Here is a 17,151-nt window from a genome sequence, read left to right as displayed (position 1 = left end):
AAAGCCTGAGCTATGCTACACCTGACAGCACAGCGAGAGCCTGGACTGAGGGGTAGCAAACTGAACACTTTAAAAGGATGCAGATATATTCTGGCAGCATAGCTTAAGAAACCTTAAGAGAGGAACCCTCAATTACCATGAACCACTCTGGCAGCAGGAGAGCTTAAACAGAAGGTAAATAATGAACACAAACTTCACCTGACTTCTGAAAGAGAGACACTGAAATGGAATCCCAGCTGAAGCTGAACGAGCCCTGCAGAGATGCTGGTTGGTGCTAGCTCTGACAGCAAGCCTGCCCTTTGTGCTGGGAGGAATTCACCCAGCAGAGAGCACAGCTATGGAAGAAGTGAACTGATTTCAAATCAGAAAGCCCAACTGTTCAGGGGAACAGGCTGGCTTGGCAGTAAGATTTGAGTCAGCACCAGCGACAGCTCTGCAGTCCTCCAGTGTAGTGCAGATCAGGTGGTTGCAGAGCCCCAGCTCGCAGCAATACGATGCAGCTGAAGAGGCAAGCACAGCCCCCAGACAGCAACTGTAGCTACTCTCCAGAAGGAGACGACCTCTAAGCTGCAATCGTTCCGAGATGATGATGTGCTGAGACTGCAGGGGAGACTCCGGTAAGTTCGGGGCTTTTGTTTTTAGCCACGAACCCTACCCAGGGAATTCGAAAGGGAAAGCAGAGCAAATGATCAGTTGATGACAGATGCTTGCAGCAGAAATTTGCTGCAGTGGCAGAGATTTCTTCCTAACAGGAATTCAGCTTTTCAAACATGTGCTGCCAGCTCTGGGAATGTGATTATAATAAGGGGAAATACTAACGCTGTGCATGTTAGCATGGAGGTGGAAGCTGGGTTTCAGACTAAATTCCTCAGCATTTCAGCTGTATTTTTAACCAATTCTACTTAAGCAAACAGCATGCATCTGCTGGGGGGGAACTGCTCCATTACTGCAGAGATTTGTAAAGCAGATCCAGTTGACAGCCATTTTTTTCATCCTGTCTAAAAGAACACATTATTCCAAACATAATCTATGCTTGAAATCACTAAACACAAGAAGCAGACATTGTATAACGTTTGGAAGGGACTTGCATTTTCGGAAGAAAGCCCTCATTTGAGCTTGAGGGGGAAAGGGAGAGGAAAAAACAAGTCTCATTCTGCCAGACAACATGACAGTCTATGAAGGGATGCTTTGTAAAGTCTCTCTTGAACAATTCTAAAAAGGACCATGCCACAAAGGGCTTTATTGAGATTTTTTTTTTACTTAATTTCTCCTGCAAGTGCTCTCTGCAAAGACAACCCTTTAGAAAGCCACAAAGTAGCTGACATGGATTTAAAGGCTCTCCTTTTGGTATATTTGTTTTCAGGCAGCAATGGAATACCAGATATTGAATCCATCTACCTGTCTGCTGCTCCTTCTGTTTTTCATGCCCACTGTTTTGGGTGTCTGTCCCTCTAACTGTACATGCTCAGGAAACGACAGGAATGTGGACTGCTCGGGCAGGAACTTAACTGTGCTGCCACATGGACTTCAAGACAACATCACCTATTTAAATCTGTCCTTTAACCAGTTTGTAGATCTGGATCATCAGCTAACCAGGTTCACCAATTTGAGGACCCTTGATATTTCAAATAACTGGCTCAAGAATGTCCCTGCTCACCTGCCCAAGTCCTTATGGGAATTATATGCCACGAACAACAACATTAAAGTTCTCCAGAAACTTGACACAGCTTACCAGTGGAATCTTAGAGTGCTGGATGTTTCCAGGAACATGGTGGAAAGAGCTGTCCTGATCAACAACACCCTGAGCAGTCTCAAGTTCCTCAATCTCAGCAGTAACAAGCTTTGGACAGTTCCGACCAACATGCCCTACAACATCGAGACCGTGGATCTGTCCAACAACTTCTTGTCCCAGATCCTTCCAGGAACGCTGCTGAGACTACAGCACCTCACAAGCCTCTACCTGCACAACAACAAGTTCACCTACATTCCCGACAAAGCCTTTGACCAGCTGCTTCAGCTGCAAGTGGTGACGCTGTACAACAACCCCTGGTCCTGCAGCGACACACAGAACATCCTCTACCTGCTGCGCTGGGTGCAGGCGACGGCTGCCAGTGTCGTGGGGGCTCCCTGCGCCGAGCAGGCTGTGCTCTGGACGAGTGCCACCCCAACTGCAGCTGCTCCCACCCTGACAGACTCCAGCCTCATGATTAAAGGAATGAAGGCAGCAGACCAAGCTACTCCTCCAGTGGCCACTGAACCAACCCAAATGACAAAAATGCACAAACAATTCAAAGCCAAGGAGGTGACTCCCTTGGTGACCTTAAGCCAAACCGTAGTGTTCACGAGCACAGACCGGCCGCTGCTCCTCTACCCAGAAGCCCTGCCCACCAGGCAGGTGAGCTCTCAAGAAGCAGCTGCCACACACACAATCTACATCAGAGACCCAACTGAGGTCAACTCGAGCCTGACTCGCTCCACAGGACCATCCACAACTCCTATGACTTTGAGTATCACCAGTGGAATGCCAGCAAACTACTCCAGAACGCCTCAAAGCACAACTGCTACCTTAAGGAAAGAGGAATCCACCACCAATGCCCTGAACACTCGTGTGCCCTCCACAGCCAGTGGCTGTCAGCTCTGTTTGGTGTCTCTTGTGATGCTTAATGCAGTGGCAGTGCTTGCTGGCTAAGGGCCCGCAGCCTGTGCAAACGATCCACCTGGTTGCTGTGACAGGGAGCTGGAGTTGAGAGAGCTGAAATTGAATCAAGAAATTCCAAGTTCTGACTCTGAGCTGAAGAAAATAACAATTCTTCACTTACAGAAGTGCACACTAATGTCTCAAGACTAAGCTGCTACTTATTTTACTATGTCTTAATGGAGTCAATCTAACCTATGGTTTTGTTTTTACCAATTGTGCTTCTTTTGTATTTCGATTTTTAATTTCACTTGCACAGAATAAACCATTCTCAACTTTCAGTACTGATCTTCTGTATGAGTTTTGTCATTAAACTACTGGAAAAAACAAAGCAAAAATAGAAATAAATAGAAGGCCTGTATCATATCTGCATTGTCCTGCTTGACTTGCCAGTGAGCAATCCTTGTAATATAGCAGCACAGATCCTTTGGAAGTTGTGATGATGTGCAAAAGGAAGGGGGGAAAAAAACAAACCATAAAGGAACTAAACCTAGCTGCTGCACTAACCAGAAGTTATCCCTCAGCATGTGTAGCTATGTCTGCTTCATATCTCTTAGGATATTTTCAATATGAAGAGCAAGAGTTTTGAATGTAGGAATTCACTATGACAATGGCAGAATGTCTACTACGAGGGGGGGTGGGGGTGGAACTGAGAAGGCAACGTGGTCCAAAACGTCAGCATGGGGAAAAAGTGGTAGGGGGCTGATAATCTCTTTGTGCTCTGCCTTGACTTAGACTGCAGGCAAGTTATTTCTCACTCTCCATACTTAAAGGAAAAAGATAAAAGTAGAGGAAAACCCACAAGATGTTCAATGCCATGACACCCTCCAGCAACAAGGAGCCACCTACACAAATAAACGACATGGAACTCCTCAACTTTATTCTAAGTGGCATCCAAAAAGCTGCAGTGCTGAGAGTGGATGCTTAGAAGACTCTCTCAGATCAGCCAGGATGTATCAAACTGCCGGGGTTTGATCAGCAAAATGAAACAGGGGCTGGTCTGCCCCCGCAGGTACGTCACCAATCGAGCCAGCAGTTAGTTGCCAAGCTGTCACTGGAACAACCCTTAAATCTCCTGGCTTAAAAAATAACCAGTCCATGGCATTGAACATGGCCAAGCCCTTGCTTTCTGAGGATGAGCATGAATGCTGTTCTCCCTTGCCACCTGCACCACCAGCAAGTAGCAGTAGTTGCACGCATGGTCCTGGCCACGCTAGGCACATTAGTTACGTGGCAGAGGTTCCTGATATGCTACAGATGAAGTTTTGCAAACAGCATGAAATGAAAACTGAAGAACAAGTTCACTGAGAAGAAAAAGTATTAGCCACTTAGTAGTACAAACCTTTAGACAACGTTTTCCATCCATTTCAGGCCATTTAATTTCCAGTTATTGTAGCATGAAGGTGCTGCAAAACCCAGAAAACCTCACTGCTGAGCCTGGAGTCCTCTCTGCCTATTTCTCCTAGGTGTCAATGAGGGCTGCAGACCATTTACAACCACTGGTATCAGAGAAATCACAACCTCCCAAATGTGAACAGTATTTCTATGACCAGGAATGTGTTTTAATTTCTAACAGTAAATGTTGCACAAGGAATTTGTACAGTTGTTTCATTGGCATTTAAGTACCAATAAAGTTCTGTTTGTATTGAACTCAACTAGTGGCAGTGCTTCCTTTCAACCAAGCACAGCAGCATCACTGAACAGGTAAGATTTTATTATACAAACCCATTTCCAGCAGACATTTGGCTCAGCCTTTGTATCTGATGGTGGGGGAATTATGGTTAAATCAAATCATATTCTTTTGCTAATGGTCTGTCCCTAACATTGTTCATTAATAAGCTGTTAATACTAACATAGAGACTACCCTTTAGAACCTGCAGACTCCCAGGCACAGGCTCAATGTGGCCCTGGGCAGCCTGATCTAGTTGGAGCTGTCCCTGCTCACTGCAATGGAGTTGGACAAAATGACCTTTGAAGGTCCCTTCCAACCCAGTGCAATCTGGAAAAGGTACCTCTGCCTCCCTCTCCAAATAATGATGTGTAACAGCACAGAAAACTCAAATCAATCCCCCAGATCCAGGACTGACATCCTATACATTTCAGGTAGACAAGAACCAGTTATCCAAGCCAAAGTTTAGACACCATAAGCAGTACATGCATAGTGCCTTCAGTGGCCAGCAGAAGTGCTTCATCACCCAAAGTGGCTGCCAGCACTCTCTGCCCCCTTGCACAGTTCCAGCTCCTCTCCCCAGGTGAAATAATGTGACACAAACTCAGAAACCCCACTAACAAGGATCAGTATTAAAAACCTGTCCCTGCCTGCTGCCCTCTTTGGATAGGTAATGTACTTGCTAAGCACTGACTGACTCTACCCCAGTCCCAAGCTACTCCCCACGTTCATTACTAGGTGTTTCCTAGACTGAGCTCATTCATGTGGGTTCATCCCACACAGCTTAAAGTAGCTTAGCTTGCAAGGTAGGACAGACATCACAAAGTGAGCTGCCGTGACTAAACTGCCTTGCCTTGAGGAAATCACATGAAATACTAACACCTGTCTTTGCTACACAATTCAACACAGACTGGCAAATTTCACTGTATGAACAAACCAAACAAATCCACCTTAAAGGCTCCAAAAACGTTTCAGCCCCGGTCAGACTGCCCAGGGGACAGAAACTCTGCAACTGCTTTCCAGAACTTTGGGCCAGATTGCTGCTGATGAAAGCCTGGGGGTGGAAATGGGGTTGTGGGGTCTTCTAAATACATGGAGAAGATTGGGAAGCTGGGATAGAAAACACCTGCAGAGGGCTACAGAAGACAAATGACTCTCCCAAGCTCCAGAGCTCTCTCCATCCAAACCCTGCCTGCAGAAGGGGCAAGCCAGAGGGCTTCTTAGTCAGAGTGCTTTCACTAAAGCAGCCTGAAATTGAGGTTTCCTTGTATTTTTCTGGAATACAAATGAGTTGATAAGAGAGCAGGGAGTAGGCAGGCAAATGTGGGAGTCTGGCACTTGTTGCTTGGCAACAGCTGCAGTCAGACTGAACTCAAACTGATAGGCAGGGATGGGAACAGGAGCGTGCCGCTGCGTGTTGATTTAACCCTGCTGGTCATTCAGCCCACCACCAAAAGAAACCCAGCTAGCCTCAGAGGAATTAGGATTTCCCCCCCCAAAAAAATAACCATTTAGCATTTCAGATCAATATTCCAAATACCCCAAACATTCCCAGCACACCTCCCAGCAACAGGCTTGCTTCTGAAAGGCTGCAGCTGCAGTAGGGAGGGCAGCAGGCTGGAGCAATCACTCAGAGGCTTCTATTCCTTTTCATTAGTTGGGGATGAGCTCTAAATCTTAATGGCACTACTTTAGGATCAGGATTTATTGATTTATTGATCATTTTAGTAACAGTGTAAGGACTAAAACCAGAGGAGCACTGGCTTCAGAAGTCAGGCTGTTGCCCAGGAAACAAAGTGTGAAGAAAAATGACAGAAGGAATTAAATTTCACAGCACAAGAAGGATATGAACTGATCCAGAGAGATCAGCACCATGACTCAACAATGCCCTAGCAACAAGATCTCAAACTACCAAAAACCCCCAAACAAACCCTAAACCAAAAGGAAAAAACCCCAAGCCCAGCCTGCCCAAGCCCTCAAACACCATGGCAGCTCCAACCCAAAGAGCCTTCCCACATTTCACACCTTAAAACACAACACCTGGCTCAGAACCACAAGACAAACAGCCCACAGCAGCATCACTCAGCCACATCCTTGTTAGTCAGAGATGTGAGAACATCCAGAAAGGGTGAAAATGAGAAGATCTTTCATTTAACCAGGCTCACTCCTATGAAGATTAACCATACCAGCACACCACAGCACTTCAGTATATTATAATACATTAGATGTTAACACTTCTGGTGCTGTAGATTCAACAGAGCTCAAGAAAAATGGGGGGAGGGGGGAGCAGGATGTCTTACAAAGCTGAGGTAGTCCTCAAAGTGCACCTTCTACTGTTCTTTTTTCACCCTAAAGGGAGCTACTTTGCACTTGCATGAGAAGAGTTTCTGAGACAACTTTGATGGAGCTGAGGGGAGGAAGGGAAGTGCAGGTGGGAGCAGGCAGAGGAAATTCCTCCAGCTGATCCTTCTCATCTGCAGCAGGCTGACAAACTGTCAAGCCTGCCCCATTACAGCAGTGAACAAACAACAACTGGGAGAAAAAAAATGAGTTTCCAAACATCCATTTTTATTCCTGGATTTTGACAATCAGCCTTTTCTGGGGGCAGCAGCACAGCTACTGCAGAAGGGCTCTGAACACAACACAGGACCTCAGATTTTCACTAACTGAAAGCCCCTGATGTGGCTGCTGGGTGTGATGTGCTCCAGGAATGGGTAAGGTTGAAGAATGCCTTGTCTGCAAGCATGCATGGGCTGTTTAAATGGTTGAATTCAGACTGAAGAAGCAGCAGCTTCCTCTGCTGGTTTTCACCTTGTTACATGAACTCAAAGGGCCTGCAGAAGGCTCACCACTGATGACATCTTTCAGACCACGACAACACTTTCTGCCACCATCACTGACACTGGCAACACAAGCAGCAGCAGCAGCACTGCCAGCAAGGACCTGGACAGCAGTGCTGGCACCACCATCAGCTCCCTGCACAGCCTCACCCCAACAAGCAGCTCAAGCAAGAGCTCCCCAGGAACCACAACCACTCCATACCATGCCACAGACCAGCACAGCAGCAGCAAGGGTACCCCAGGCAAGCACCCACAGGTGCAGCAGCCAGCCCACCGGCATCACACATCGGCCACAGAAGCACCAGGAGGAGACAAACCAACCAGCACTGGTGCCACAGGCAGCTGCACCAGCATGAGCTCAGCTACCACCAGCAAAACCCACACTGCCAACAGCAGCAGAAGCAAAACCAAGAGCCCCACTGGCAGAAAAGGCATCAGCAACAATCCAACCGTGAACACCCCAACAAGATCTGCCACTTTGGAGTCCCACACTGACCCCAGGGCTCTCATTGCTGCCATCAGTGCTGGGCAGAGCTTCACAGACCTCAGCAGCAGCACCACAAAGGCCTCCAGTGCCAAACCCAGCATCCCCCTGCTGCCTCCCAGGCAAGTTTTAGAACTGCCCAAATTTTGCCTTATTGGTGAATAACCTTGGGCAAAGTTCACACATCAACATCTGCTCTTCTTACCACCTCAGTGACACCATTCCCAAAAGCAGGGCACTGCTGTCACTCAGTCCAGAAGGCAGCACAGGCTGAGGGGGCTGGGGGTGTTCAGCCTGCAGAAGAGAAGACTGCAGGGGGACCTCAGAGCTGCCTTCCAATAGCTGAAGGGATCCTGCAGGAAGGCTGCAGAGGGACTTTCCCTGAGGGTGTCTGGAGACAGGACAAGGGGGAGTGGTTTGAAGCTGAGGGAGAGAAGGGTTAGGCTGGAGCTGAGGAAGAAGTTCTTCAGTATGAGGGTGGTGAGACTCTGGCCCAGGCTACCCAGGGAGGCTGTGGATTTCTCCTCCCTGGGGGTGTTCAAGGCCAGGTTGCATGAGGCCTTGAGCAGCCAAGCCCAGTTGAGAGGTGTCCCTGCCCATGGTGGGGAGGTTGGAGGAGATGATCTCTGAGGTCCCTTTTAACCTGAGCCATGCTAGGATTGAGCTTGACTGTGTGAACTTCTAAATGCTTGTATTAGTCCATAAAATGGGACACAGGGATCATTTCTCCCATGTTGTAGCTTCCCATTAATTCTATACTTCAGAGAATGAAGCTGCTAACATCACTGACAAAGGCTCAGTGGTTATGTGCTGTAGCTGCAGCCTACCCCAGACAGAGTAGAGTTAATAAAGTGGATCACAAACCATTCAGGTGATACAGTTTTAGGTATGTCCCCCCTTGATGCTCAGGTGCTGCTGGGGGGAACAGCTCTGACCCTTTTGGCTCAGGACACAACTCCATCAAAAACTACTGGCACCAACACTGGACAAAAAAGCCATCTGGCAGAGTTGGTGTCCCTTCCCTCCAGCCCCCTGGCACTCTGGATGTCAGAGAGGGAAGGGGGAAGGCTCCTTACCGCCGTGCAATGTAGTAGAAGACAGGATTGCCAGCTTTGGAGGTCCCAGCTTGGTAGAAAATGTTTAATGTTTTCAGTGCTTTGAACTCCTCTTTTTCATGGACCTGGTGCCTGAAAAGCAGCACATTGACATCAGCTTTTCACAACTGCCTTTCCAAAGAGAAAAAGACAAATCTCCAACCCTCCTTATTAGCATCTTTAAACACAGGTATTGAATTCACACAACCCTGAACCTTGGTTCAACTGTCAGGGTCACTGCTGCCTCCAGACAGCAGTTTAGGGACTTTTGACAAGGGCTTGCAGTGATAGATGAGAGGGAATGGATTGAAGTTTGAGGAGGTGGGATTCAGACTGGGCATTAGGAAGAATTTCTTGACAGTGAGGATGGGGAGACACTGGAACAGGTTGCCCAGGGAGGCTGTGGCTGCCTCCTGCCTGGAGGTCTTCAGCACCAGGTTGGATGAGGCCTTGAGCAACCTGGACTAGTGCCCCATGGCAGGGGCTTGGAATTGGGTGATCTCTAAGGTCCCCTCCAAACCAAATCACTCTGTGAATTATAATCTACCCAGAACCTTGCAAGGTATTTGCTAAACCCAGCTTGTTAAACAATCCCTTCACAACAGAGCCTTGTTGAGTCCTTACACTGCCTGGAGGCTACAAACCCCCAAGGGGTGTACCCCCCCCCCCCCCAATCACCTCATTACCTTGTCATAAATTCTTCAAACTTGGAACTAGTGAGGTTTAAACTGGACCAATGGGTATCTGCCACAGGTTTGTGCTCAGGAGGGCCCAGGTAGGCAAGCAGAGTGGCCATCTTGTCAAAAGGTCTTCTTCCAACAGCCTTGTGGTCCCTAGGAACAACACAGTACTTGTAAGTCCTTTTGACTGCAATCCCTGGGTTTTGCCCACTGCTCCTCCTTACCCTGGACAGGCTGCAGAGTTCCACAAAGAAACAAAAGTGTTTACTCCACACAAAACAAGGGTTAGAGAGGTAGGACAACTCTAGACTGCACAAAAGGTTGGCAGTGAAGAGGGCAGCCAAGGTGCTGGCATCTCCCTAATAATTTTTTGTCAAGAAAAGTTTCCCAGTGTTAAGATTTTCCAGCACAGGAAATAGAAGGAGAATAGAAGGAGAGATTGGTGCTGGTCTCTGCTGACAGGTAATTAGTGATAGAACAAGAGGGAACAGCCTCAGGCTGTGACTGGGTAGGTTCAGACTGGACATTAGGAAAAACAAAATTCATGGCAAGAGTGGTCAGACACTGGAATGTGCTGCCCAGGGAGGAGCTTGAGTCACCAAGCCTGGGCATGTTTAAGGGTGGCTTGGATGTGGTGCTGGGGGATACGGTTTAGGGGTGACCCTTGCAGAGTAGGGTTCTCAGCTGGGCTTGGTGATCCCAAGGGTCTTTTCCAACCTGAATGTTTCTGTGATTCTGTAGTAACAAAACTATCTGAACTATTTCCAGAGGGTCATTTCCCATTCCTTCCTCATTTAACTTGGATATTAGGAAGAATTCCTTTCCTGCAAGAGTGGTCAGGCACTGGAACAGGCTGCCCAGGGAGGTGGTGGAGTCACCAGCCCTGGAGGTGTTCAGAAGATATGGGATGTGGCACTTCAAAGACATGGCCTAGAGGTGCTGGAGGGCAGGCTGGACTTGACCATCTTGGAGGTGGTTTCCACCCCTAGAGCACTTGTGAAGGCTCACCTGTTGCTGGACAGGTACTGGCCAATCTTCTCCTGGTTGTTCCAGAGCAGGCGGTGCAGAGCCAGCACGTTGCCGTCGCTGATGAAGGACAGGCTGTGGTTGACAGTGTCGCTGGCTGGGCAGTCAGAGGCGATGTCCAGGAAAAACCTGCGGTTCAGAGCCACTGGTGAGCACACAAGGCTCAGGGAAGCCTGCCAGCAAAGGGCTGTGAGGACTCTCTGCTTGCTCCCGACGCTGGACACAGCCCCTGGGCCCGAGGCACCTACCTTCGTGCCGCGTCGAAATTGCTCTTCACAAAGTCATTGAAAGGCCTCATGTGCTCCTCTTTCGTGAACAGCACGTGGTTGGCAATGCTCTGAAGGATCTAAACAACACAAAGATGGTAAAGACACATAAAGGCTTCATGCATTAACTGCTATGGCCTGTCAGAAATCCTCATTTTAACTTCCAGTGAAACCTCAAGACAAGGAAAATAAAAGGCAACCACCCAACTCATCTGGAACGTCTGCCCTCAGAAAGGATTGTGCCACATCCTCTCATCTAGGGGCTTCATTCAGCTTTAGAGCAGGAACACAAAATCACTTCTCAAAGCCATCACATATGAAATATTAACTACTTCTCCTGGACACTCTAGAGCCAGGTGAAAGCCACAGGATATGTCTGGCTGAGAAAACTCCAGTTTCTCAAGATTTAGAGTGGGCAACATGCACAGGGCCCAGAATTTGTCTGACAGCATTAAATCCATTCTCAGTTTGAGAGTCACAGAATTGCTTTGGTTGGAAAATAGCTTTAAGATCCAGTCCAGCCATTCTCTAACCCCACCAAGTCTGGAGTGTTAAACCATGCTGCTGCTGCTGCATGTTTGCTCAACAGCCATCATTAGTGCAGCTCTGACCGAAGCTGCCTCACAGAGGACAGCTTTTGGGATGGGGAGAAGGTCAGGCAATCCTCTCCCTGGTCATCACAGCATGAAAGCTCCAGGTCTGATGCCAAACCCACACTGTAAAAAGGGGGAGGGAAGATGGGCTGGGATTCAGGGGTGGCTGTGGCCCCGCTGTTAGCATGCCCTGGCTGCACTGCCATAGCTCACTGCTGGCCACACCTTGAATACTGGGTTCAGTTTTAAGAGGAAATAATACCAAAGGAGACTAAAAATAGGGGGGAAAAGTTTAACATCCACTTCTTTAGTGCTAGTCTGAACTCTCTATCTGGCTGCTACTGTTGCCAGTGTGCTCAAAGGCACATCACTTTCTTTGTTTTCACATGAGGCTGGCAGTTACAGTGAAGAGCCTGCAGGCACTGTGTTACCTGACACATCCCTGTGGCAAGGTGGCTTTTCCCCACACAGCCTGTCCCCCACACTGCTGTCAGCATTAATGCCATGATGCACAAACTCAGCACGGAGCCTGCACCTTAAGCACCCAGGATGGGTGCAGCAGAAGGCTGCAGCTTTACCTGCGTCTCCTGACAGCAGGCAAAGAGCAGAGCCAAAACAGGCAGGACACAAAACACAGCCAAGCAAGGATTTGGTGATTCACCTTTGACATCAGTTTCAATCCCCTTTCAATCCTTGGTGGAGGCTTTTTGTCTAGAATGCCTGCCTCGTAGGGGGAGACGATGGCAGGGTTGATGAAGCGCAGGAACATGGCACTCCCCACGGCGCCGATGCTGTTCTGAGGGAACCGCTGACTAACCACCTACGGGGGGCAGAATTACAAACAACAGGTTGGCATTAAAGGCAGGGGAAGGCAAGCTGAGCAAAGCCCTGCATGGTAATCCAACGCCAAGCATTCTTTCCACACCAATCAAGCTCAGCACATTGTGAGTAGGGCGCTCTTGCCTGCACAGCTCTGGCATCAGAGGGCAGTCAGGGGCGAGGGGAAGCGGGTACGCGGCGCAGGGGCCGTCAGACACTGCCTGCCCTTGCTGCAGCTTTTGGACAGTCCTTGCTAGGGGGACATTGCTCCAACAGCTCCTGGACAAAGATAAGCAGGTGTATTTCAGAGGTGCTGCCCACTTAACTCCAGGACCCTGCCAGTGGCAGCCAAGCAGCCCAACGCTGTGTCCGTACCCAGGGGCACAGGCTGTTCCCATCCAACACAGAGAACTCTTTCTCCACTAGTGGGGCTTTAGTTGTACATTTCCAGTTCCACTGCTGATCACAAGAGTCTCTCCAGCAACAAGACTCGTGCTGTTCAGAGCCAGGGCTCATTTTAAATTCATGGGGAGGAGATTTGTAGTAATTCCCTTCAGAACCACCTCATCCCAGCAAGGGAAGACAGAAGGAGCCTGAGCTGAGAGGCCAGTGGACCTCTCTGCCCATACAGAGGCTGCCCAAAAGCTCTCAGCAGCAGTTTGCTAGAGCTGCAGGTTTAGAATATTGCTCTTTGCTATCTAGGGAGAAAAAAAAATAATAAAAAAGGTCTTTCTCTGAAAAGAGTGCAAGAAAAAAAGGAACCTTTCTTTTTAGGAAATCAACTCCATGTTGCTCAAAGGAGAGGCTCTCTTCCAGGTAGCTTTCATTGGACTTGGAAAAGTTAAAGCTCCCTGACAAAAATGAAGTTCTTCAGTATGCAACAAGTGGTTCTAGAAGGATTCAATACCTCTGTGTGTGCTTCCTCCTGAGTAACAAGTTAGTCCAAACAAGTCAAGCTCTACCTTTTCACAGCAGGAAATCAGCAAGCTTCATATTTTCGGTTAAAAGAGGTAAACCCCAAACTCCGCTCTACTAAAATGCTTCACAATGTAACCAGTGCAATCTCAACTCATGCTTCTTCCCACAGACAAAGCCATTAGTACAGAGATGATCTAAGGCAGAACCCCCTTGGTTCAGTAGCAGCTTGGGAAGCCAACACTGACAAGATTTCCTTGTCGAATGCACACAGATTGGGCACTTAACACACTCACAGTCTGCACATCTGAACTCTCTAACAGCCAGGTACTGAAGCTGGGAAATCTGCTTTCCTCAGGAAATGAAGTGCTACATTGGATTGCTTAGTCACAAGGCAAATGAAAGGAAATAGATCAGACACAAGCCCCAGAAGCTTCTTTCTTTTCAGCAACCCATCTCTATGAATTGCTCCTCTCCCAGGATGCAAGCTGAAGTTCTCTGCCAGAGTGTTAAACCAGCTGAACAGCCTCAGACTTTCCCCCCACAGAACACATTTTCCTTCTGCATTCTTTAATTTGAAGATGGTGGCAAGGGTGGAAGAATCAGAGTATTAAACACTAAGCAGCAACGTTAAAAATGTCTTTTGTTTACTCCAATAGGCACACAGAGAATATTTCAAATATCACTTAATTCCAGGGTTAATTGAGATGAAAAGCTATTTTGTGCCAGAATTAGTAGAATGATTTTACAGGTGAGGTCAAACAGACTGAAGTGAAGGATGTTTGGAACAAACAGCAAAAGGTTTCTGTTGTGCTTTGAAAGAAATGGCTAAGAAAAAGGTCTCCAAACTTACTGCTTTTTTGTTTTCCTTTTTTTCTTTTACGGTAGCTTTATTCAGGAGAGAGTGGCAAGTTGCCTACAGGACAGAGATGAGCACAAACAAGTCACAGCACCAACCACATACAGCAACAAAAAGAGAAAACAAAAACCAAACCCAATGTTGACCTGTACATAAAATTACACAGCAAAAATGTAACAAACAGAACCAACGGAAAATGAAATATATCAACTGAGGACTGATGATGGAGGTTTTATTCCAGGCCTTTTATTTGCATCTTGTTTACAAAGCACTAAATACAGGGCAAGCAAATGTTGCTTTTCAATCATTTCTACTATTTCTGGCTAGATTAAAAGGGTCAAACCACGTTCATGTGCTCATGACACACAATGTTGGGCATTCAATGGTAGAGTCAGCTTTCAGATGTCTTTCACCATCCCCAAATAAGTGCGAGAGCAAAGACAGTCGAGTCTGATCCCTTTGAATTCCACATTGCTTTGAACAGAAATTTAGAGTTTGAAATCTCCCCAATCTTTCTCTGTGTGTCCTTCAATTTGGTTAGGTCTGAACCATGGTGGTGATTGCTACTTTGACAGCTGATCACTGCCATAAAACACTCTGTGGGAAAAGGAAGAACAAAGCCAGTGGCTCTAGGTCAATTGCTTAGAGATTTCCAGATCAAAACACCTGATTTGATTGTGCTTATTTCTGCTTTTCACCTGGGTGCAAAGGGACCCACCAAGAAGCATCAGATTCTGTCCCATTTCCCAGCAGGATCTGAGCACGGCCAGAGTAGATCAGCCCTGTGCACTGCTCCCCTGTGCAGAGGAATGCTTGATTGTGGAGCTCAACCCTACACCTCCCAGCTCAGCTGTGGCAGTGAAAAAGCATCACTGAGAAGCCCTGCAGCCAGCAACACCTGGAGCTGTCCCAGCAGAAGCTTGCAGGGCTTAGCAGTTTGACAGCAAGCATGCACCAAGAGTTCAAACATCCCCTAGGGTATCTCACAAACTGGAAGAGCATTTCCAGAGCTGCAGAATGTGACAGAGTGAAAATCCAAAGAACCCCAGATCCCAGCCACCAAAAGCTATTCTGCTACTAGGTCAAACTCCTGCAGGATCTATTCACAATTAAGCAAGGGTGCCTCTGCCCCATTCCTGACTCTCTGATTGCTACAGAGCTCTCAAGCAGTCCCAACACATGCTCCCCTCCAGCAGGTCACTGCACTTTGAGCAAGTGGAATTTCCATCCCTCTTTGTTCAGCAAAACCAGTGGGTTGTGTGGGCTTTGTGAACCAGCCAGCAGAGATTCCCTCTGTGAGCTACTCTGACCAGGCTTGCCCCCGAGCAGTGACCCTCCTGAAGGTACAGCAGCTGAGCATATGCAGGGCTGACCTGTCACAGGAACCAGCTGCTGGGATGATTCCAGAACAAAACACTGCTCAGGGCTCTGCTCTGGTACCAGACATGAGCCAGCAGAGCCCCAGTCCCCAGCTAAACTCATCACTGCCCGTACTGCTGCTCCATGGACTCCTCCAGCTACATCTCACTTGCACAACACACCTGAGGAGCATGTTTTGCACACACATTTAAAACTCTAAGCATAAAAAGAGACCACAAAATTCAGTCTCATTTACTTATTGCCTGGGAGGGAACACCTTCTCCCTATTACAAAAAAAAGAAGTTACCTTATAAAAATCACCTCCCAAAATCATCTTTTCCTGGTACTTTCTTTCAGCTGAAGGCCAGGCCCTCTTGGATTTGAAAGCAGAAGATGAATTGTGACACTGCTTGTGGTGAATTGTGACACTGCTTGTGGTGAGCAAACATTTCATAGAATCATTTAGGTTGGGAAAGACCTTCAAGATCAAGTCCAACCATTAACCTTACTCCAAGTCCACCACTAAGTCATATCCCCAAGTAGTGGTGCTCCCAGAAACCAAGCAGTAAACGTTGGAAGCTGAGTATCAGTTACTACCAGTTGTGAATCTCTTTCAGGAAGGAACAAAGGATCAAAAACCCAGTAAGGGCAAGAAGAAAGCCGCCAGGGTTGGTAGGTTTCCACAGAAGAACCTCTGGCAATGGCCACTGGTGAGCAAATCTCAGTAATCCCATTTCAGGTAGGAATTCAAATTGGATTGCCATAGGAATAATTATCACTGGAATGGAAGTGACTCTGAGCCATGCCAGAAGCAGGATGCAAAAGCAGTTCTAGGGGGAGATGTGGGACAAGGAAAAGTCAGATCACAGAAGCAGCAACCAAGGCTGCCTGGGACATTTTCAGTAACCCTCAAACACACTCCCAGATACCATCTGTGAGACTGTGGCCATCTCAACTTGAAGGCAACCAACTTGCCCCCCATCATTTCCCAATATAAAACCCCACACCAAATCAAACCAATGAACAAAACCACCCCCTGCCAGCTTGAGTACAAGCACTGTCAGAAAGAGGAGCTGCTGACTTTAGAAGCCCTTTATACAGAACAAAGAGCCAGCATTTGCATGCCTAGCTGGGATCCCAAGAGCTCACAGGAATGACCCCAAGCTCCAGAGAAGACCTTGCACAGCTCACCATGTTTCAATTCCAAGTTCTGACAACAGCAGCAGTTGCATTAATACAACACCCGCAGTAAAAGCCCTGCCTAGACTGCTGCTTGCATTTGGGGGGGGTTGTTACTCATCATTAGTTTGCACAGTTCAGAAAGTGTACTCTCCTTGCTTTGCTTTAGACCTGAGACACAGACTCCAGGGTTGAAAGGCCAAAGGTAGCTCTTTCAGACCACATCACTGAGACCACAGCTCAAATACTCTGCCATGCATAGCTCTTCTGTGACACTCCACCACCATAGGAGCTTGCATTTCCTATGAGCCCCGAGGGCAGCAGGGACATGCCCCACTGCAATTCTCAGCAGTAGCTAAATCCATCCAACACACAAAGAGCAGGAAAGAGACCTACAAGCACACTGGGCTCAGCGACCTGCTGCTGAGCTGCTACAGAGAGCAGCAGCAAAGGGAAGGAGCAGAGGAGTAGGGCTGGGGGCTGGGAAATGGAGGTACGTGGACAGGAGGCAGCCAGGAGGGTACTACTACAGCAGAACTTACTCTACAGAGGACAGTGCACCACTCAGGAAGGCTTCTTCTCTTTAAGCATCAGTTATAAATGGTACCAGAAACAAGCAGGAAGAGGGTGGTCCCAGCTTGGTAACTTTCCAAGGTTTGTGTGCCAGCACTAA

At 47.8% G+C, this 17,151-nt stretch overlaps 2 protein-coding genes across 3 annotated transcripts in view; one reads left to right on the top strand and one right to left on the bottom strand.

Moving 5' to 3' along the window:
* The window catches only part of NF1 (neurofibromin 1), a 91,760-nt gene that overhangs the window by 36,676 nt on the left and 37,933 nt on the right, over positions 1-17,151 (bottom strand). Inside the window, exons 31-36 of one of the 2 annotated variants that reach the window (XM_054166373.1) lie at positions 13,935-13,997; positions 12,009-12,167; positions 10,737-10,834; positions 10,471-10,617; positions 9,469-9,615; positions 8,765-8,875 (exon numbers count right to left, since the gene is read on the bottom strand). In XM_054166373.1, the coding sequence (XP_054022348.1) occupies positions 8,765-8,875; positions 9,469-9,615; positions 10,471-10,617; positions 10,737-10,834; positions 12,009-12,167; positions 13,935-13,997 (725 nt within the window). The remainder of the gene's footprint in view (positions 1-8,764; positions 8,876-9,468; positions 9,616-10,470; positions 10,618-10,736; positions 10,835-12,008; positions 12,168-13,934; positions 13,998-17,151) is intronic. The other variant, XM_054166374.1, reaches the window with a different exon arrangement.
* OMG (oligodendrocyte myelin glycoprotein) lies at positions 317-3,788 on the top strand. The gene is made up of 2 exons (XM_009902961.2): positions 317-617; positions 1,364-3,788. The coding sequence occupies exon 2, from the start codon at positions 1,370-1,372 to the stop codon at positions 2,687-2,689; it is 1,320 nt and encodes a 439-aa protein (XP_009901263.1). The 5' UTR covers positions 317-617; positions 1,364-1,369; the 3' UTR covers positions 2,690-3,788.

The sequence above is a fragment of the Dryobates pubescens genome, chromosome 13 (assembly GCF_014839835.1).
Source record: "Dryobates pubescens isolate bDryPub1 chromosome 13, bDryPub1.pri, whole genome shotgun sequence".
Lineage (NCBI taxonomy): Eukaryota > Metazoa > Chordata > Aves > Piciformes > Picidae > Dryobates > Dryobates pubescens.
Note: the sequence above shows the minus strand (reverse complement) of the source record. Positions and strands in the feature narration are given on the sequence as shown.

Coding starts and splice junctions, on each gene's coding strand:
- OMG (XM_009902961.2), top strand. CDS start 1,370: ATGGAATACCAGATATTGAATCCATCTACCTGTCTGCTGCTCCTTCTG.